The following is a 17,861-nucleotide window of genomic DNA, read 5'->3' as shown; positions in this document are numbered from 1 at the left end:
TCCAAAATCACTAGGAATTTCTTAATTATATCACAAGTTGAGTTCTGATTTAATCCCTCATATTGAAATGTTTGTTCATTGTAATGAATATATTTATATTCTTTTCCTACGATAGTCTGAATGCAAAATAGGGAAATAAATAGATTCTTCCCTCTAGCTTCCAGAGGAAATCAAGCCCTGCAAACATGTTGATTTTAGTCCAGAGAAACCCATATCATGCTTCCGAACTCCAGAATTGTCAGAGCATAAGTTATTTATTTAAATCACTAGTGTGGTAGTTTTATCTTAACACTAGAAATTGAATACAGATATTTTTTTCCCAGTAAAATTTTGTTCAGGAAATGGAGATTATACTTCTCAGTTCATTTATTGAGCTTCCCTGGGGAAAGATATTTTGTGTTATAATCCCATCTTAAGTGGGAAGAGGAAATTTAAATTCAATTTGGGGATATTCAGTCTCTTTATCTGATAAAGATTTTCTCATGGCATGAATGTAAACTTGCTTAAGATTGTGATGTCCATGAGGCATTAAGATAGGAAAAGTAATTATTTAATTTGTTGTCTACCATTTACACTATATTCAGACAAGCATTCATTATTTTTACATGTTTCCTCTCCATCTTTCTCACACATTTCCTCCCAACATAAAACATTAGACTGTGTACAAATCAGTGTGCACATGTTTATTTGAAATAAAAATTTGTATAAATGAATACATATATACATGACTGCCTTCTTTGAAGGTTTCGTTTGTACCCATCAAAATATATCCACACAATTAATTTCTTACAACATTTGTCTGAAGTTATGTTTACTATCTCACATTTTATTCAGAAACAAGGACAGTAAGACCCAGGAGATTAAATTTTTGACAGTTTCCTAAAAATGATGTTAGAGTTATTGTGAACTTTCCTGAACTATACATAAACAAAACTGTGCAGCGTGTCCTGTTATTTCTATAAGACTTCTATATTTTGTTAAAAAGTGCATTTTAACTATGTGCAGATTATAGGATGTAAATAATGCCAGTAAGTTTATCATTGTTGTTCAGTCACTAAGTCTTGTCCTACTCTCTGTGACCTTGTGGACTATAGCATGCCAGGCTCATCTGTCCTCCACTATCTCATGGGGTTTCTCAAACTCATGTCCATTGAGTCAATGATGCCATCCAACCATCTTATCTTCTGTTGCCCCTTCACCTCCTGCCTTTAATCTTTCCCATCATAAGTGTCTTTTCCACTTTTCCAATGAGTCAGCTCTTCACATCAGGTGGCCAAAGTATTGGAGCTTCAGCTGAAGCACCAGTCCTTCCAATGAATTATTCAGGGTTGATTTCCTTTAGGATTTGGTTTGATCTCCTTGCAGTTCAAGGAATTCTCAAGAGTTTTCTCCAGCATCACAGTTTAAAAGCATCAAATTCTTTGGTGCTCAGCTTTCTTTATGGACCAACTCTCACATCCACACATGACTAAATAAGTCTGCTGCTGCTGCTAAGTCATTTCAGTCGTGTCCGACTCTGTGCAACCCCATAGACGGTAGCCCATGAGGCTCCCTCGTCCATGGGATTCTCCAGGCAAGAACACCGGAGTGGGTTGCCGTTTCCTTATCCAATGCATGAAAGTGAAAAGTGAAAGTGAAGTCGCTCAGTTGTGTCCAACTCTTAGCGACCCCATGGACTGCAGCCCACCAGGCTCCTCCATTCATGGGATTTTCCAGGCAAGAGTACTGGAGTGGGGTGCCATTGCCTTCAGAAATAAAATACAGCTGGGCATGGATCAAAGAGGAACCTGAACCCCGGGTACCTGATTCACACTGAGCAGTGTTAGTGGATGTCTCATCTGCCTGTGAAAAAGGAAAATGTAGATATAGGGACTCTCAGATCAGATCAGTCACTCAGTCGAGTCTGACTCTTTGCGACCCCATGAATCACAGCACGCCAGGCCTCCCTGTCTATCACCAACTCCTGGAGTTCACTCAGACTCACTTCCATCGAGTCAGTGATGCCATCCAGCCATCTCATCCTCTGTGGTCCCCTTCTTCTCCTACCCCCAATCTCTCCCAGCATCAGAGTCTTTCCCAATAAGTCAACTCTTCGCATGAGGTGGCCAAAATACTGGAGTTTCAGCTTTAGCATCATTCCTTCCAAAGAAATCCCAGGGCTGATGTCCTTCAGAATGGACTGGTTGGATCTCCTTGCAGCCCAAGGGACTCTCAAGAGTCTTCTCCATCACCACAGTTCAAAAGCGTCAATTCTTCGGCACTCAGCCTTCTTCACAGTCCAACTCTCACATCCATACATGACCACAGGAAAAACCATAGCCTTGACTAGACGAACCTTTGTTGGCAAAGTAATGTCTCTGCTTTTGAATATGCTATCTAGGTTGGTCATAACTTTACTTCCAAGGAGTAAGCGTCTTTTAATTTCATGGCTGCAGTGACCATCTGTAGTGATTTTGGAGCCCAGAAAAATAAAGTCTGACACTGTTTCCACTGTTTCCCCATCTATTTCCCATGAAGTGGTGGGACCAGATGCCATGATCTTCATTTTCTGAATGTTGAGCTTTAAGCCAACTTTTTTACTCTCCACTTTCACTTTCATCAAGAGGTTTTTGAGTTCCTCTTCACTTTCTGCCATAAGGGTGGTGTCATCTGCATATCTGAGGTTATTGATATTTCTCCCGGCAATCTTGATTCCAGCTTGTTTTTCTTCCAGTCCAGCGTTTCTCATAATGTACTCTGCATATAAGTTAAATAAACAGGGTGACAATATACAGCCTTGATGAACTCCTTTTCCTATTTGGAAACAGTAGTACTAAATTAAGGCAATTCATACTTGATGCACTTTTTTCCCAGTAAAATAGAAGGTAAAATAGGTGAATAGCAGAAACTGATAATATATTTGTTCAAGAGAGAAGAGCACCATGACCACATCTTACATCATTAATGAGATGCAGAAGCACAGGGTAGAGACCCAGATAGACTCAGGAGGAGAACAGCAGAGCTCATAACAACATTTCACCATAGAATCTGATCACTGGCTTTTTGGATATCTGGCACAACATTAGCTAACTTATATCTAATCAAAGTGAACAGAAGTGAGGGCAATGATAATAATCTGCTGCTGCTTACTTTTGGCTTGTTATCATATGTGAAGACAACATTCATGACTTCTTTTCAGACAGCTGTATTAAAAAGATTATCCTATTGGGATTCCTTTTCAGGTAACCAAGAAAGATTGAAAGGATATACATTTTTGTGTAGGAAAACTGATGACCCTGATTTATATGCTTGGACAGGAATTCAAGCTCTTGCTTGAGGCATTCTTTGACCAGAAAGATGAAGAGATTTCTGACCGTAGAGGGGATATATAATGAAAGATACTGATAATGATTAATCATGATACCTTTAGTGGTTATGGCAATACTTTAAATCAGGGAGTTATTTCATTTAGAGCAAGGCAAGGAGGAGCCATATTATCAGCAATATCAATAGAAGGCACATGACAGGCTTCAGTCCTTGGGGTCAAAAAAAGAGTCAAAGCAAAAGAGACACAGAAGTATAGAACAGTCTTTTGGATTCTGTGGGAGAGGGAGAGGGAGAGGGTGGAATTATTTGGGAGAATGGCATTTAAACATGTATAATATCATATATTAAATGAATCGTTAGTCCAGGTTTGATGCATGATACAGGATGCTTGGGGCTGGTGCACTGGGATGACCCAGTGGGATGGTGTGGGGAGGGAAGTGGGAGGAGGGTTCAGGTCAAGGAACACGTGTACACCCATGGCTCAAGTTGATGTGTGGCAAAACAAATACAATATTGTAAAGTAAAAAAAAAAAAAAGAAGAATCAGTACAATGTGATGATGGTTAAAATGTAAAGAATGGATACAAAAGACATGAAGAATTAAAAGACTTTGGGTTAAAGATTAAAAAAAAAAAGAGTCAAACACAACTTAGTGACTAAGCAACAACAGTTCAAGGTAATATCAATTCACCTTTTTATTTTAATTTCTGTTTCTGTGCAGAAATCACTAACAGACATGTATTTGATAATCGATTTTAATCAAGAGCTAGTGTTGGAGCTGTGTACACAAAGGTGAGTTAGAGAAGAGGATTACCCTAGTCAGGAGAATAAAAACAAATAGGCTGCTATAAGACACTGTATGTTAATTTATATTATTATGAAATGCAACTAAATTAGTAATATACTATGATTGGTGGACATATAGTGAAAAGCTGTGGTCTTAGATTTTCCTGTCATATAAACTTATCAACTGACTCTTTGGTAAGGACCCTGATACTGGGAAAGATTGAAGGCAGGAGGAGAAGGGGACAACAGAGGACGAGATGGTTTTATGGCATCACCAACTAGATGGACATATTTGAGCAAGCTCTGGGAGTTGGTGATGGACAGGGAAGCCTGGCATGCTGCAGTCCATGGGGTCACAAAGAGTCGGACACAAGGGAGCAACTGACTTGAACTGTTAAACCTATCAATTGTATTTGTTTCCAAGTGTGTTTTTTCATAGAGTTTGTACAACCTAGTACTCTTAGGAAACCTAAGTAAATATTGCATGGGATTACATTTTTCATTTGAGAAAAATTATTAAGAATTGCATATAGTCCTACGAGATAAATGGGAATGTCCAAATATTTCTTTTCCAAGATGGCAAATAAATTAGGAATAATAGGAAGACAACAAAGGGGAAAACTCTCAGTATCACAGAGAGAAGAAAGCTTAATAAAGTGAGTTAACTTATATAGATAAATGGAAGCCAAAGAAATAAAAATTCCAGAAATAAATAGAAAGAGCAACTTCTACTTCAAAATGAAATTTTAAAAATTCACCATTTATGGCTCTGAGTTTTAAGCCCTGCAATCAGTGGCAGTTCTTCAGCCCCAGAACAATTAACTCTTTATTAGTTTCCTTCCCAAATATTTTCAGAGCTTTTTTAATGTCTTTATTCCTGAGACTGTACATGAAGGGATTCAGCATGGGTGTGACCACACTGTACATCACCGAGGCGATCACACTTGAGTGTGAGCTGTGAGTATCAGCAGAGGTAAGGTACACTCCCAGGACTGAACAAGAAAATAAGGAGACAATTGAGAGATGAGATGCACAGGTGGAAAATGCTTTATACTTCCCCTGAGCTGATGAGATTCCATTTATGCAGGCAATTATCTTAGAGTAAGAGTAAAGAATAGCACCAAGGGAACCACCACCCAGCATCACTGATACAAAATATACCACCATGTCACAGATGAAGGTGTCAGAACAGGCAAGTTTGATCATCAAGTTGGCTTCACAGAAAAAGTGGGGGATTACCTGCTTTGTACAGAAGGACAACTGTACCACCATTAAGCTTTGCATCAGGGCATATAGGAAACTCATAATAAAAGATGACAGAACCAGGAGACCACAGAGCCGGGTTTCATGATGACCATGTAGTGTAGAGGGTGACAGATGGCCATATATCGATCATAGGCCATCATGGTCAGGAGGAAGACATCCAATCCCCCAAACAGTAAGAAAAAATACATCTGGATGATGCAGCCTTCGTAGGTTATGACTTTGCTGTGAGTCTGGATGTTCCACAGCATCTTTGGGATGATGGTGGAGGTGAAACAAATGTCTGCAAAGGACAGGTTGGAGAGGAAGAAGTACATGGGGGTATGGAGGTGGAAGTCTGAGCTGACAGCCAGGATGATGAGCAGGTTTCCAAACACAGTGATCAGGTACATGAAGAGGAAAAGTCCAAATATGAGAGGCTGCAGTTCTGGTTCATTTGATAATCCCAGAAGTAGAAATTCTGAAATCTGTGTATTATTACTAGGTCCATAAGATTGATGTGACAACTAGGAAAGAAAAAAAATATATATATATGACTAATTTTCATACAAATAGCCATTACTAAAATAGGTGGAATTTTACAATTAATATTTTGAGGTTAAGCTACATGTGTGTGTGTGTGTGTGTGTGTGTGTACATGCATACTAATTGGCTCAGCTGTGTTCCACTCTTTGCAACTCCCATGTACTGGAGGCCACCAGGCTCCTCTGTCCATGGAGCTTTTCAGGCAAGAACACTGGAGTGAGTTGCCAATATATATATTTTCTATGGGATTCATCCTGTTACATGGGTCTCTATGACTTCTTTGTGAGTTTTTGTCCTGGACTTTGCCTTTCAAAAATCCCTATAGTCCCATTACAGAGAAAGACTGTAAGCAAATATATACCATGCTGGGTGGTGTTAGGTGCTATGAATAAAGGAAAGATGCAGGTATAAAAGTGAGTGGATGGCACTTATTTTTCATTGAGAGTTCAGTTAATCTGCTAACTAGATGATGTTTGAAAACAGAATTCAAGGAAGACACAATAGATGACAAGAGTTTATCAGGTCATGTACATGTCCTGTAGGTAAAAGAACCTGCAATGATACTGAAGATCTTTTTCTAGATATTTAAGCTCAAAAGTAAGCCAGTGTTCAGGGGAATGTAAGAGGGAGGACGATAAAGGATTGTGTCAGAGGATGCTGAAAAATAAAGTGACTTTTGTGCTATTACTAAAACTTCAAAACATGGGGAAAACATCATCCAGTGTATTGTTCCTTGCTCTCTGTACATCTGCTTGAGGCTCAGAATAACTAATAAAGCAAATATATATATATATAATATATATACATGCATATATATACACATACAAAAGTTTGTCTAGTCAAGGCTATGGTTTTTCCTGTGGTCATGTATGGATGTGAGAGTTGGACTGTGAAGAAGGCTGAACACCGAAGAATTGATGCTTTTGAACTGTGGTGTTGGAGAAGACTCTTGAGAGTCCCTTGGACTGCAAGGAGATCCAACCAGTCCATTCTGAAGGACATCAGCCCTGGGATTTCTTTGGAAGGAATGATGCTAAAGCTGAAACTCCAGTATTTTGGCCACCTCATGCGAAGAGTTGACTTATTGGGAAAGACTCTGATGCTGGGAGAGATTGGGGGCAGGAGGAGAAGGGGACGACAGAGGATGAGATGGCTGGATGGCATCATTGACTCGATGGACTTGAGTCTGGGTGAACTTCAGGAGTTGGTGACGGACAGGGAGGCCTGGCATGCTGCAATTCATGGGGTCGCAAAGAGTCGGACACGACTGAGCGACTGAACTGAACTGAACTGAACATATATACATATTATATATATATGTTAGTCTCTCAATCATGTCTGACTCTTTGTGACCTTATGGATTGTAGCCTGCCAGGCTCCTCTGTCCGTGGCAGTTTCCAGACAAAAGTACTGGAAAGGGTAGCCATTCCCTTCTCCAAGGGAGGATCTTCCTGACCCAGGGATCAAACCCGCGTCTCCTGCACTCGGGGCAGATTCTTTGCTGTCTGAGCCGCAAGGGAATATATGTATATACATCTCCAGATTGAAAAAAAAAAAAGAGTTACATCTTTATGATAATAAGTCATCCTATCAATTCAACATCCCATAGAAAAATCCGTGAAGAGAATAAACCCAGAACTTGCAAATGGAAATGCACAATATACAAAAACAGTGAAAGGATTTTAAAGGGAAATGGTAAAATACACTTCTAAATTGTATTAGACACATCCTTTTAAAATTAGGAAACCTTTCATCAAATCTTGGATCTACCACGTAGTATCTATTTATAAAAGGCAATTTAATCATTCTATATTTTTACGTGTTTACCCAAATAATGGGAAGAGTGGTATTTATCTTCCTGAGGTGGTTGACAATACACACAAAAAGATTAGCCTCACCTTCCTATTTGCAAAAGAATGGTTGCCAGTGGTGATGAGTCTCCATGTTCAGTCCTGTGAATGACAGGGCAAAGAGAAAGCTGCTTGATGCAAGTGTTTAAGCAATAAATACGAAGCTAACGCTGCAAGATGAATGTGCAAAGGGGAAAATGATGAAAGGAAGTGTGAAAGAGTGTCCAGGAGTGAAACATCCAGGAGTTTTCAAAATGTGAGTAGCACAGCCATAGCATCGAATATTAGGCAGACATTGAAATAGTGAATGAGCAAAACACTGGTGGACTGGAGGCAAGTCCATAAGGTTTTAATGAGTAAGAAGGAACAGTGGACACAAAGAAGAAACAAGACAGCATTAAAAAATAAAGAGTGCATATGACATGCACATAATTCTATTTATTTATTGAAATACAAGTATATGAATATATATGCAAATATATACATTATATATAGATTATATATCTACAGGAAAAGAAGTTTAAAAAGAATTTATAATGTAGAGAGTGTCAGTAAGAATTCAATTAGACTAGAATTAGTGGTTTCTATGCAGGTCAGGAAGCAACAGTTAGCACTGGACATGGAACAACAGACTGGTTCCAAATAGGAAAAGGAGTACATCAGGCTGTATATTGTCACCCTGCTTATTTAACTTATATGCAGAGTACATCACGAAAAACGCTGGGCTGAAAGAGCACAGGCTGGAATCAAGATTGCTGGGAGAATAACCTCAGATATTCAGATGACACCACCCTTTTGGCAAAAAGTGAAGAACTAAAGAACCTCTTGATGAAAGTGAAAGAAGAGAGTGAAAAAAGTTAGCTTAAAGCTCAACATTCAGAAGACTAAGATCATGGCATCTGGTCTCATCACTTCATGGGAAATAGATGGGGAAACAGTGGAAACAGTGGCTGACTTTATTTTTCTGGGCTCCAAAATCACTGCAGATGGTGATTGCAGCCATGAAATTAAAAGACATTTACTCTTTGGAAGGAAAGTTATGACCAACCTAGACAGCATATTGAAAAGCAGAGACATTACTTTGTCAACAAAGGTCCGACTAGTCAAGGCTATGGTTTTTTCAGTGGTCATGTATGGATGTGAGAGCTGGACTATAAAGAAAGCTGAGCACCAAAGAATTGATGCTTTTGAACTGTGGTGTTGGAGAAGATTCTTGAGAGTCCCTTGGACTGCAAGGAGATCCAACCAGTTCATCCTAAAGGAAATCAGTCCTGAATATTCATTGGAAGGACTGATACTGAAGCTGAAACTCCAATACTGTGGCCACCTGATGCAAAGAGCTGACTCATTTGAAAAGACCCTGATACTGGGAAAAATTGAAGGCAGGAGGAGTAGGGGACAACAGAGGATGAGATGGTTGGATGGCATCACCAACTCAATGGGCATGGGTTTGGGTGGACTCCAGGAGTTGGTGATGTACAGGGAGGCCTGGCATGCTGCAGTTCATGGGGTTGCAAAGAGTCAGACACGACCTGAGTGACTGAACTGAACTGAACTGAATCAACCATATGAAGCAAAATTGAATGACAATCCAAAACTAACTTATACAGCAAAATTATATGATAAAAATTTGACAGTAACATCATGGGTCTCTGGCTACAGATTAAATTTCCAAAGACTTGGAAATGTAAGGATATAAGGGAAGGTCTTTTAAACTCATAGAAGAAGCAGTGCAGTGTAAGGATATAAGGGAAGGTCTTTTAAACTCATGGAAGAAGCAGTGCAGTGCCTAGTTTTATTTTCATCCTATATAAGAATATACTGATTCATATAAGTTTATGCAATGCAAGAGACACAGGAGATGAGGATTTGATCCTTTGTTTGGGAAGATTCCCTGAAGGAGAGCATGGCAACCCACTTCAATATTCTTGTCAGGATAATCCATAGACAGAGGAGCCTGGAGGGCTACAGTTCATAGGGTCGTAAAGAGTCAGAGATGACCTAGTGACTGAGCACGCTTCCATACATACAGAAGAATATTCACTTTCATTTTTGTTTCTATCAAAGATCTTTAAGAATACTAAAGTGACAGCTCAATTTTTCAGTAAGGAAAAATATGGAGAAAACAGAATAGACTGAGTGATATATTTGACCACATACTATGAATAAACACTCACAATCCCTTACATATACACCTGTACATTCATAAAAAGAACTCAGTCTTAAACAGAGATTTGGTTGAAAAACTCCAGTTCCTTATTTGGGACAATGTAATAAAAAACAAGAATAAAAATTCTCCAACCCTTCCTACACAAATGTAAAGATTTTGTATAGACTATAATAGAGAATACAAATGAAAAAGTAATCCATAAATAGTATTCAGCTTCACAGGAAAATAATTGCAAAATAAAGCTATTTAGCATACTGCTTTCTAATTCTCAAAGATATTTTTAATCTGAATACCCAGAGTGAAAAAGAGATAATGTAACATTAATGTATCATGAACTTTTATTACAAAGTAATATTTGCAAACAATACATTGGTCTGGATCTTTCTTACAAATATAGAAATGTTTCAAAAGTAGCCCATCTTAAAAATTAAAAAAAAAAGAAATACCCACAATTCATCGGACTACCTCCACACCAAATGATTTTTATTTACTTTCTTTTTTTCCAAAACCCCTTAGATAAGTCCTGCTTTTACTAGAAGCACTATACACCAGCCATTCTTGACTCTAATGGGTTACCTTCACTTAATAGTCAATAGTCACCCCTGTGAAGGTGCATGCTCACATCCCTTTTCAGCATGATAAATAAATGTATTAATTAGTTAATCAGAAAAGCAAACAACTAGCAATATCTTAGCGTTGGGCCCAGCAAGCGGCTATCAGGTGACCTCAAGGATATGTTCTTGGATTTGATTTTCTCTGATCCTTTTCTGCAGTACCTCTTGGACTTGCTAACTCACCTGGTTGGGAACTCTGAGAGGAAGGTCACTGAGGGGAACTCCAAACTCCTCCTGGATGGTTAATGATGGAGACTGACACTCTGGCTCCTCAAAAGACAGCAGGAAGGAGGGTGACAAGAGTCTCCCAGCCAGACTTAGGACTCCAAGAGCAACTACCATGCCCCATGCAGTCCAAGGTTGTACAGGCTGAGGGATACAGCAGAGGAGATATTTATAGCTCCCCTTGTCTGCTCATCAGCACATTTCTGTCTTGTTACTCCAAAGCCTAAGCACATGATTTCCCAGTGGGACACTAGTCTGAAGACGGAAGAGAATGTCTTGGAGACTCTGGGTTTCCAAGAGACCAGGTTAGAGTCAAGAGAATCCACAGCTTATTATCATAGTTCTTCCTTGTGGACATTCTGAATTATTCAGTCTAACCTTCCAGCACCTCATCTCAAACCTGACTTAAGATTTTCTCCAAATTTAAGACTACATTACATACTTGCATAGATTAGATTCCTTGAGTCTATAAAGTATTTTGTAGTAGAGACACAGCCCCTGATGGCTAGAGAAAATTGCTCTTCTCTTTAACAAGGTCAAGGAGGATAACTTTATTCCTTTGGTACAAACCTTGAGCTCTGCACACCTCAGTTTCATGCCACATTGTTCAAAATCATTTGGAATTTCATAATTATATCACAAGTTAAGAATTGTCATTTAGTACCTCACATTGAAATGTTTGTTAATTGTAAGGTATATATTTGGATTTTTTCCCTCTGTAATATTTACTCGAATAGGAAAGTAGATATGTTCTTCCTTATAGCTTCCAGAAGAAATCCAGTACCACAATCATTTTGACTTTGCCCAATGAGACTCATTCAGTCTTTTGACCTCCAGAATTGTAGGAGCATAAATGTGTTTGTTTAAATCATTAGTGTGGTAATTTTACATTTGCATTAGGAACTGGCTATAGATATTTATTCAACTTCCCTGGTTGTTCAGTTGGTAATCTACCTACAATGTAGAAGATACCAGTTCAGTCCCTGGTCCAGGAAGATCAGGTGGAGAAGGAAATGGCAACCCACTCCAGTATTCTTGTCTGGAGAATCCAATCGACAGAGAAGCCTACAGTCCGTAGGGTCACGAAGAGTCAGACACGACTTATCGACTAAACCACCACCAACACCATAGACATTTAGCCAATAAAATTTTGTTCAAGAAACTGAGATTACATTTCTGAGTGTATTCATTTAGCTTCCCCTGGGGAAAGACATACTGTGTTGTAATCTCCTCTTAAGTAGAAGAGGAAATTTAAATTCAATTTGGGGATATTCACACTTTTTAGATGATAGAGATTTTCTCATTGCATAAATGTAAATGTGCTTTAGATTGCGATGTCCTTGAGACATTAATATAGGAAAAGTAATTATTTAATTTGTTGTCTACCATTTATACATATTAATTCTTCTGATCCAAGAACATATGATATTGCTCCATTTATTTGTGCCTACTTCCACTTCTTTCATGAAAGTCTTAAAAATGGTTTAGTGTATAGGAATTTGACCTCTTGGTTCTGAATATTTTTACATTCTTTTTGATGCTATTGTAATTGAGAGTTTTCTTTTCTAGATTGTTCATTGTTAGTGTATATAGACATAATTGATTTTTACATATTGATTTTCTATCCTGCAAATTTACTGAATTTGTTTACATGTTATAATGTTTTTGATGGAGACTTAAGGTTTTCATATAGATAGATAGATAGATAGATATAAAGATTTATCTTCTTCAAGCAGAAAAATTAATGTTTTTCTTTTCAATTAGGATGCCTTTATTTTCTTTCCTAGGTACTCTAATGAGAACTTTCAGGACTATGTTGAATAGAAGTGTAAGAGTGGACCCTCTTGTCTTGTGTCTGATCTTAAAGAATATGTTTTCAATTTTTACCAGTCAGTATAGTGTCATCTATGGGCTTTTCATATATGGTCATTTTACTGTTGAGGTTCATTCCTTCTACATTGACTTTGGTAGAATTTTTATCACGAAAGAATGTTGAATTTTGTCAAATTATTCTTCTGCATCTATGGTTATTTAATTCCATTCATATGGTGTATTACATTGATTGATATGCTTTTGTTGAACCACACTTGTGTCCCAGAGATTAACCCCATGTGATCCTTGGTTATGATCCATTTAATGCTCCATAGAACTTGGTTTACAATATCTTGTTTAGAAATTTTTCATGTATATTCATCCAATATATTGGACTATAGTTTCCTTTTTCCTTCTTTAAAGATTTTTTAACTTTTAAAATTAGCTTTATTGAGGTATGATTCACATGCCATCCAATTTGCCAATTTTAAATGTACAATTCAATTTTTTTAGCACATTCTTAGATATCTACAACCATCAACAGTTTTAGAACATTTCCTGATAGAATTCATGAAGCAGTTGTTAGAATCTGCTTATCTATGATTCCCTTCAAGAGTCCCGGCTGCTGTTATTCCAGTCTCTCTCCACCCCCTTGTCATGAAGGTTATGTCAGTTTTCTGGATGGACATGTAGTCACTGAGTCTCCTGCACAGCTGGGGAAGCTTGACTCTCACTCATATGCTTTCACTTTTTTTGTGGGAGAAATCAGAAGACCAAACGTTGCACATGGCATTGACCTGTTCCACCTCAGAGGAGGCATGATGCCAGAGAAACTAGCTAACTTGAAACATAAAGAAAGACAGACACCCTCAGTGAGAGTCATGAATGAGGATGTGAGAAACAACTTGCCTGGAAAAGACTAACAGGAGTGGCAAAAAATATTAATCAATTTCTAGAGGTCAGGTATGGACTTGCTGTATGAGAAGAAGTACATTGCAGGGGGTATTATTTCACTGCAACTACTAGATAGTCATGCAAGTTGACAGACCAGGCAAAGTTGATTGTCAAATAAAGCTCTTGGGCAAATAATTACAGAAGCTGGCAGTTTGTAGTTGGGCTGAGAAATTTCATATATGGAAAGAATCAAGATGATAAATGTGGGACACACCAGTATCTAATACAGATATAAATAGCATGGTTCATCCCTTGGGGATTTGTTGAAAATCTACTATTCTTGAATTTATTGATGTGAGGTGAGCACACAGGTATGGAGTGAGCACATTGGGATGATAGGATGATACACAATGTACACAATGTTGTACTCAGCTATATGGACTTATGAGCATTTGAATAGTGATCAGAGCACCTCCAGCTATTTAATTTCACTTGATAAGAAAGGCATTGTAATAAACTATATGATATAGGATGTTATGCAGCAATAGCTAACTGAAACAACAAAGCAAACCGTAATGAGAGCACGCATAAAAACCCACTGCTTTTTATTTTTGGCATACATCTTGATTTGGGGACAATATTCATGATTATTATTTAAACTTGTTTCAGATAACTAGATTATCAATTGGTTCATTGGTTTCTCCTTAATGAGGAACTTGTTCTAAGAAACTTGGAATGGTTGGAAGGATATGCACGTTGTGCCAAAGTAAATGGTGATCTGGAATCACATGACTAGGAGAAATTTCAGCTTGCTTGTGAGTCATCCTTTGATCCTGAAGAATGAAGGTTCCTGAGGAGGAAGGACATATGAAATCATTCAGCTTGATATTGTTCATTCACTGCTCATGATTCTTTAGTGGTTATGATGAAATTTAGAAAAGTGAAGATCCTTCGTTCAGAGCAACAGAGGAGTCATAACTGTAATCAGGACAGGAAATTTTAAAGTCAAAATTGAGTGATCCAGGAAAACAATTATAAAACACACCAAATAATCACTAACTCCAGTGTATAGACTCCCTCTCTCTTGGACACCAATTTTCCACTTTTCAATGAGTAGATATATAGACAGAAATTTTTTACATGTAAGGTTGAAAATTTGCTATGACATATTTAAGGTTATCTGTGACAATAGGACCATACTGTTGCTGTTGTTCAGTTGATGTTATGTCTGACTCTGTGACCCCATGGACTGCGGCAGGCCAGGCTTCCCGGTCCTTCACCATATACCAGCGTTTGCTCAAGCTCATGTCCGTTGAGTTGGTGATGCCATCCAACCATCTCATCCTGTCATCCCCTTCTCCTGCCTTCAATCTTTCCCAGAATCAGGATCTTTTCCAATGACTCTGCTCTTCACATCAGTTTACCAAAGTATTAGAGCTTCAGCTTCAGCATCAGTTCTTCCAGTGAATATTCAGGGTTGGTTTCTTTTAGGATTGACTGGCTTGATCTCCTTGCAGTTAAGGGACTCTCAAGAGTCCTATCCAACATCGCAGTTTGAAAGCATCAGTTCTTTAGTGCTTGACTTTCTTTATGGTTCAACTCTCACATCCATACAAAACTACTGAAAAAACCATAGCTTTGACTATTTGCACCTTTGTTGGCAAAGTAATGTCTCTGTTTTGTAATATGCTGTCTAGATTTTTCATAACTTTTCTTCCAAGGAACAAGAGTCTTTTAATATCATTGCTGCAGTCACCATTAGAAGTGATTTTGGAGCACAAAGACCATATTAGGTCAGTCTGTTTATTCACATTTGCATTTCAATATAGATTTTACTGGAAGATACACATTTGATGATGATTTTTAATAGGTGACTATGATAGATACTCGGAGAAGGCAATGGCACCCCACTCCAGTACTCTTGCCTGGAAAATCTCATGGACGGAGGAGCCTGGTAGACTGCAGTCCATGGGGTCTCTAGGAGTCAGACACGACTGTATAACTTTCAAGTAGACAACCTGAGCGACTTCACTTTCACTTTTCACTTTCATGCATTGGAGAAGGAAATGGCAAGCCACTCCAGTGTTCTTGCCTGGAGAATCCCAGGGATGGGGGAGCCTGGTGGGCTGCTGTCTATGGGGTCACACAGAGTTGGACACGACTGAAGCGACTTAACAGCAACAGCATGGTAGATACTAGGGACACAGGTTGAACAAGCAGCATATAACCCCAGAAGAGCAGTTATAAAACTCAATAGTATGAATAAAGTTGATATTACCAAAATATCATGGAAATAAGGTTATGATATAGACAAAAAATGAGAGACTCAAAATAACAAACTGGTTTGGATTTCACTCTGCAATGGAATTCTATAGGTTACTCTAGCTGCTAAGTGTGGTCTTTCTATGTGAGTGATACAACTCAAGACAATTCTTTATGGAAAATTAAAAAAAAAATTACTTGGGAAGATAGCTCTCATTTAAAGGGAAAAAATGAGGAACAAAAATTTTCCCATGAAGTAAATGGAAATTTTCAAATATTCCTTATCCAATTTCAGAAAAAAATAAGAAACTTAGAGAAGAAAGGAAAGGTATCCATATACCAGACAGAATAGAAAGCTTAATCAAGTGACTTACTTAAATTATATGGAGAAGTTGAAATCAAAGAAATAGAAAGACCAGGAAATAAATGTAAGGAATAAGAGCTCTTTCTGCAATCTGATCAAGAATCACAATTTCTGCCTCTAATGCTTTGAGTGCTGTAATAACTGACACTTCTTCAGCCCCAGGACAATTGGCCCTTTTACAGCTGCCATCCCAAAGAATCTTCTTAGAAATCTCTTTATGTCTTTGTTTCTCAGACTGTAGATGAAGGGGTTCAGCATGGGTGTGACCACTGTGTACATCACAGAGGCTGTTGCACTTGAGTGTGAGCCATGGGTAACAGCAGAGCTAAGGTACACTCCTAAGCCTGTACAATAAAACAAGGAGACGACTGAGAGGTGAGATGCACAGGTGGAAAAGGCTTTATACTTCCCTCGAGCTGATGAGATTCCACATATGGAGAAAACTATCTTAGAGTAAGAGTAACATATCCCAGTGAATGGACCACCACCAAACAGCCCAATTGCAAAATACATCATCACATTATTGAGAAAGGTATTAGAACAGGCAAGTTGGATCACATCTTTGAATTCACAGAAAAAGTGGGGGATTTCCAAGACGGTACAGAAAGACAGTCGTAATGCCAGTAAGCTTTGTAACAAGGAATTCAAGGCACCTATTAGCCATGATATCAGCACCAGCAGTCCACAGAGAACAGGGTTCATGATGACTGTGTAGTGCAGGGGGTGGCAGATGGCTATGAAGCGGTCATAGGACATCACAGTCAGAAGAAAATTGTCCAACTGTACAAACAGTAGGAAAAAATACATCTGGGTGAGGCAGTCTTCGTAGGTAATGACTTTGGTTTGAGTTATTATATTCAGCAGCATCTTTGGAATAGTGGTGGAGGTGAAGCAGATGTCTACAAAGGACAGGTTGGAGAGGAAGAAGTACATGGGGGTGTGGAGGTGGGAATCTGAGATGATAGCCAGGATGATGAGCAGATTTCCAAACACAGTGATCAGGTACATGGATAGGAAAAGGCCAAATATAAGGAGCTGAAATTCTGGTTCCTTTGAGAATCCCAGAAGAACAAATTCTGAAATTTGTGTATTGTTGCCTGGTACCATGTGGTAGTGATCACTACTAGGACAGAAAGAAAAATGACTAATTTTTACACATATACACCTTAGCATAGTGAAATGCTGTAAATTATATTCAGTCATTTTAAATGGCCTTCTGTGACATCATAAGTGTTATCAATTCAGTTCAGTTCAGTTGCTCAGTCATATCTGACTCTTTGCGACCCCATGGACTACAGCCCACCAGTCTCCTCCATCCATGGGATCCTTCAGGCAAGGATACTGGAGTGGGTTACCATTCCCTTTTCCAGGGGATCTTCCTGACTCAGGGATTGAACCCTGGTCTCCTGCATTGCAGGCAGACTCTTTATGGTCTGAGCCACCAGGGAAGCTGTGACAACAATGAATAGAAATTCCCATAGGCAGGTTTTCCACCAACAGGTACTCTTATTACACAGTTTAAATGCAAAATTCTCTCATACATTTGAGGAATTTATGTTGAATACTGTCTCTTGGCCTTCTCAGGTGGCTCAGTGTTAAAGAATCCACCTGCCAATGCAATAGATGAGAGTTCAATACCTGGGTCAGGAAGATCCCCTGAAGAAGGAATGGCAACCCACTCCAGTATTCTTGTCTGGGAAATCCCATGGATAGAGGAGCCTGGCAGGCTATAGTCCATGAGATTGCAAAAGAGTCAGACATAAATTAACTATTAAACAATAATTGACTGTA

General features: G+C 38.6%; 1 protein-coding gene across 1 annotated transcript; it reads right to left on the bottom strand.

Annotated features, from left to right (window-relative positions):
* Positions 1-4,880: 4,880 nt before the first annotated feature.
* LOC102284544 (olfactory receptor 7A17) lies at positions 4,881-17,177 on the bottom strand. Its single transcript, XM_014481564.2, is given in 4 exon segments — positions 4,881-5,437; positions 5,440-5,834; positions 7,364-7,375; positions 16,681-17,177. Coding segments are annotated over 4 exon segments (1,461 nt in total).
* Positions 17,178-17,861: the final 684 nt, after the last annotated feature.

Source organism: Bos mutus, chromosome 7 (assembly GCF_027580195.1).
Source record: "Bos mutus isolate GX-2022 chromosome 7, NWIPB_WYAK_1.1, whole genome shotgun sequence".
Taxonomy (NCBI): Eukaryota; Metazoa; Chordata; class Mammalia; order Artiodactyla; family Bovidae; genus Bos; species Bos mutus.
Note: the sequence above shows the minus strand (reverse complement) of the source record. Positions and strands in the feature narration are given on the sequence as shown.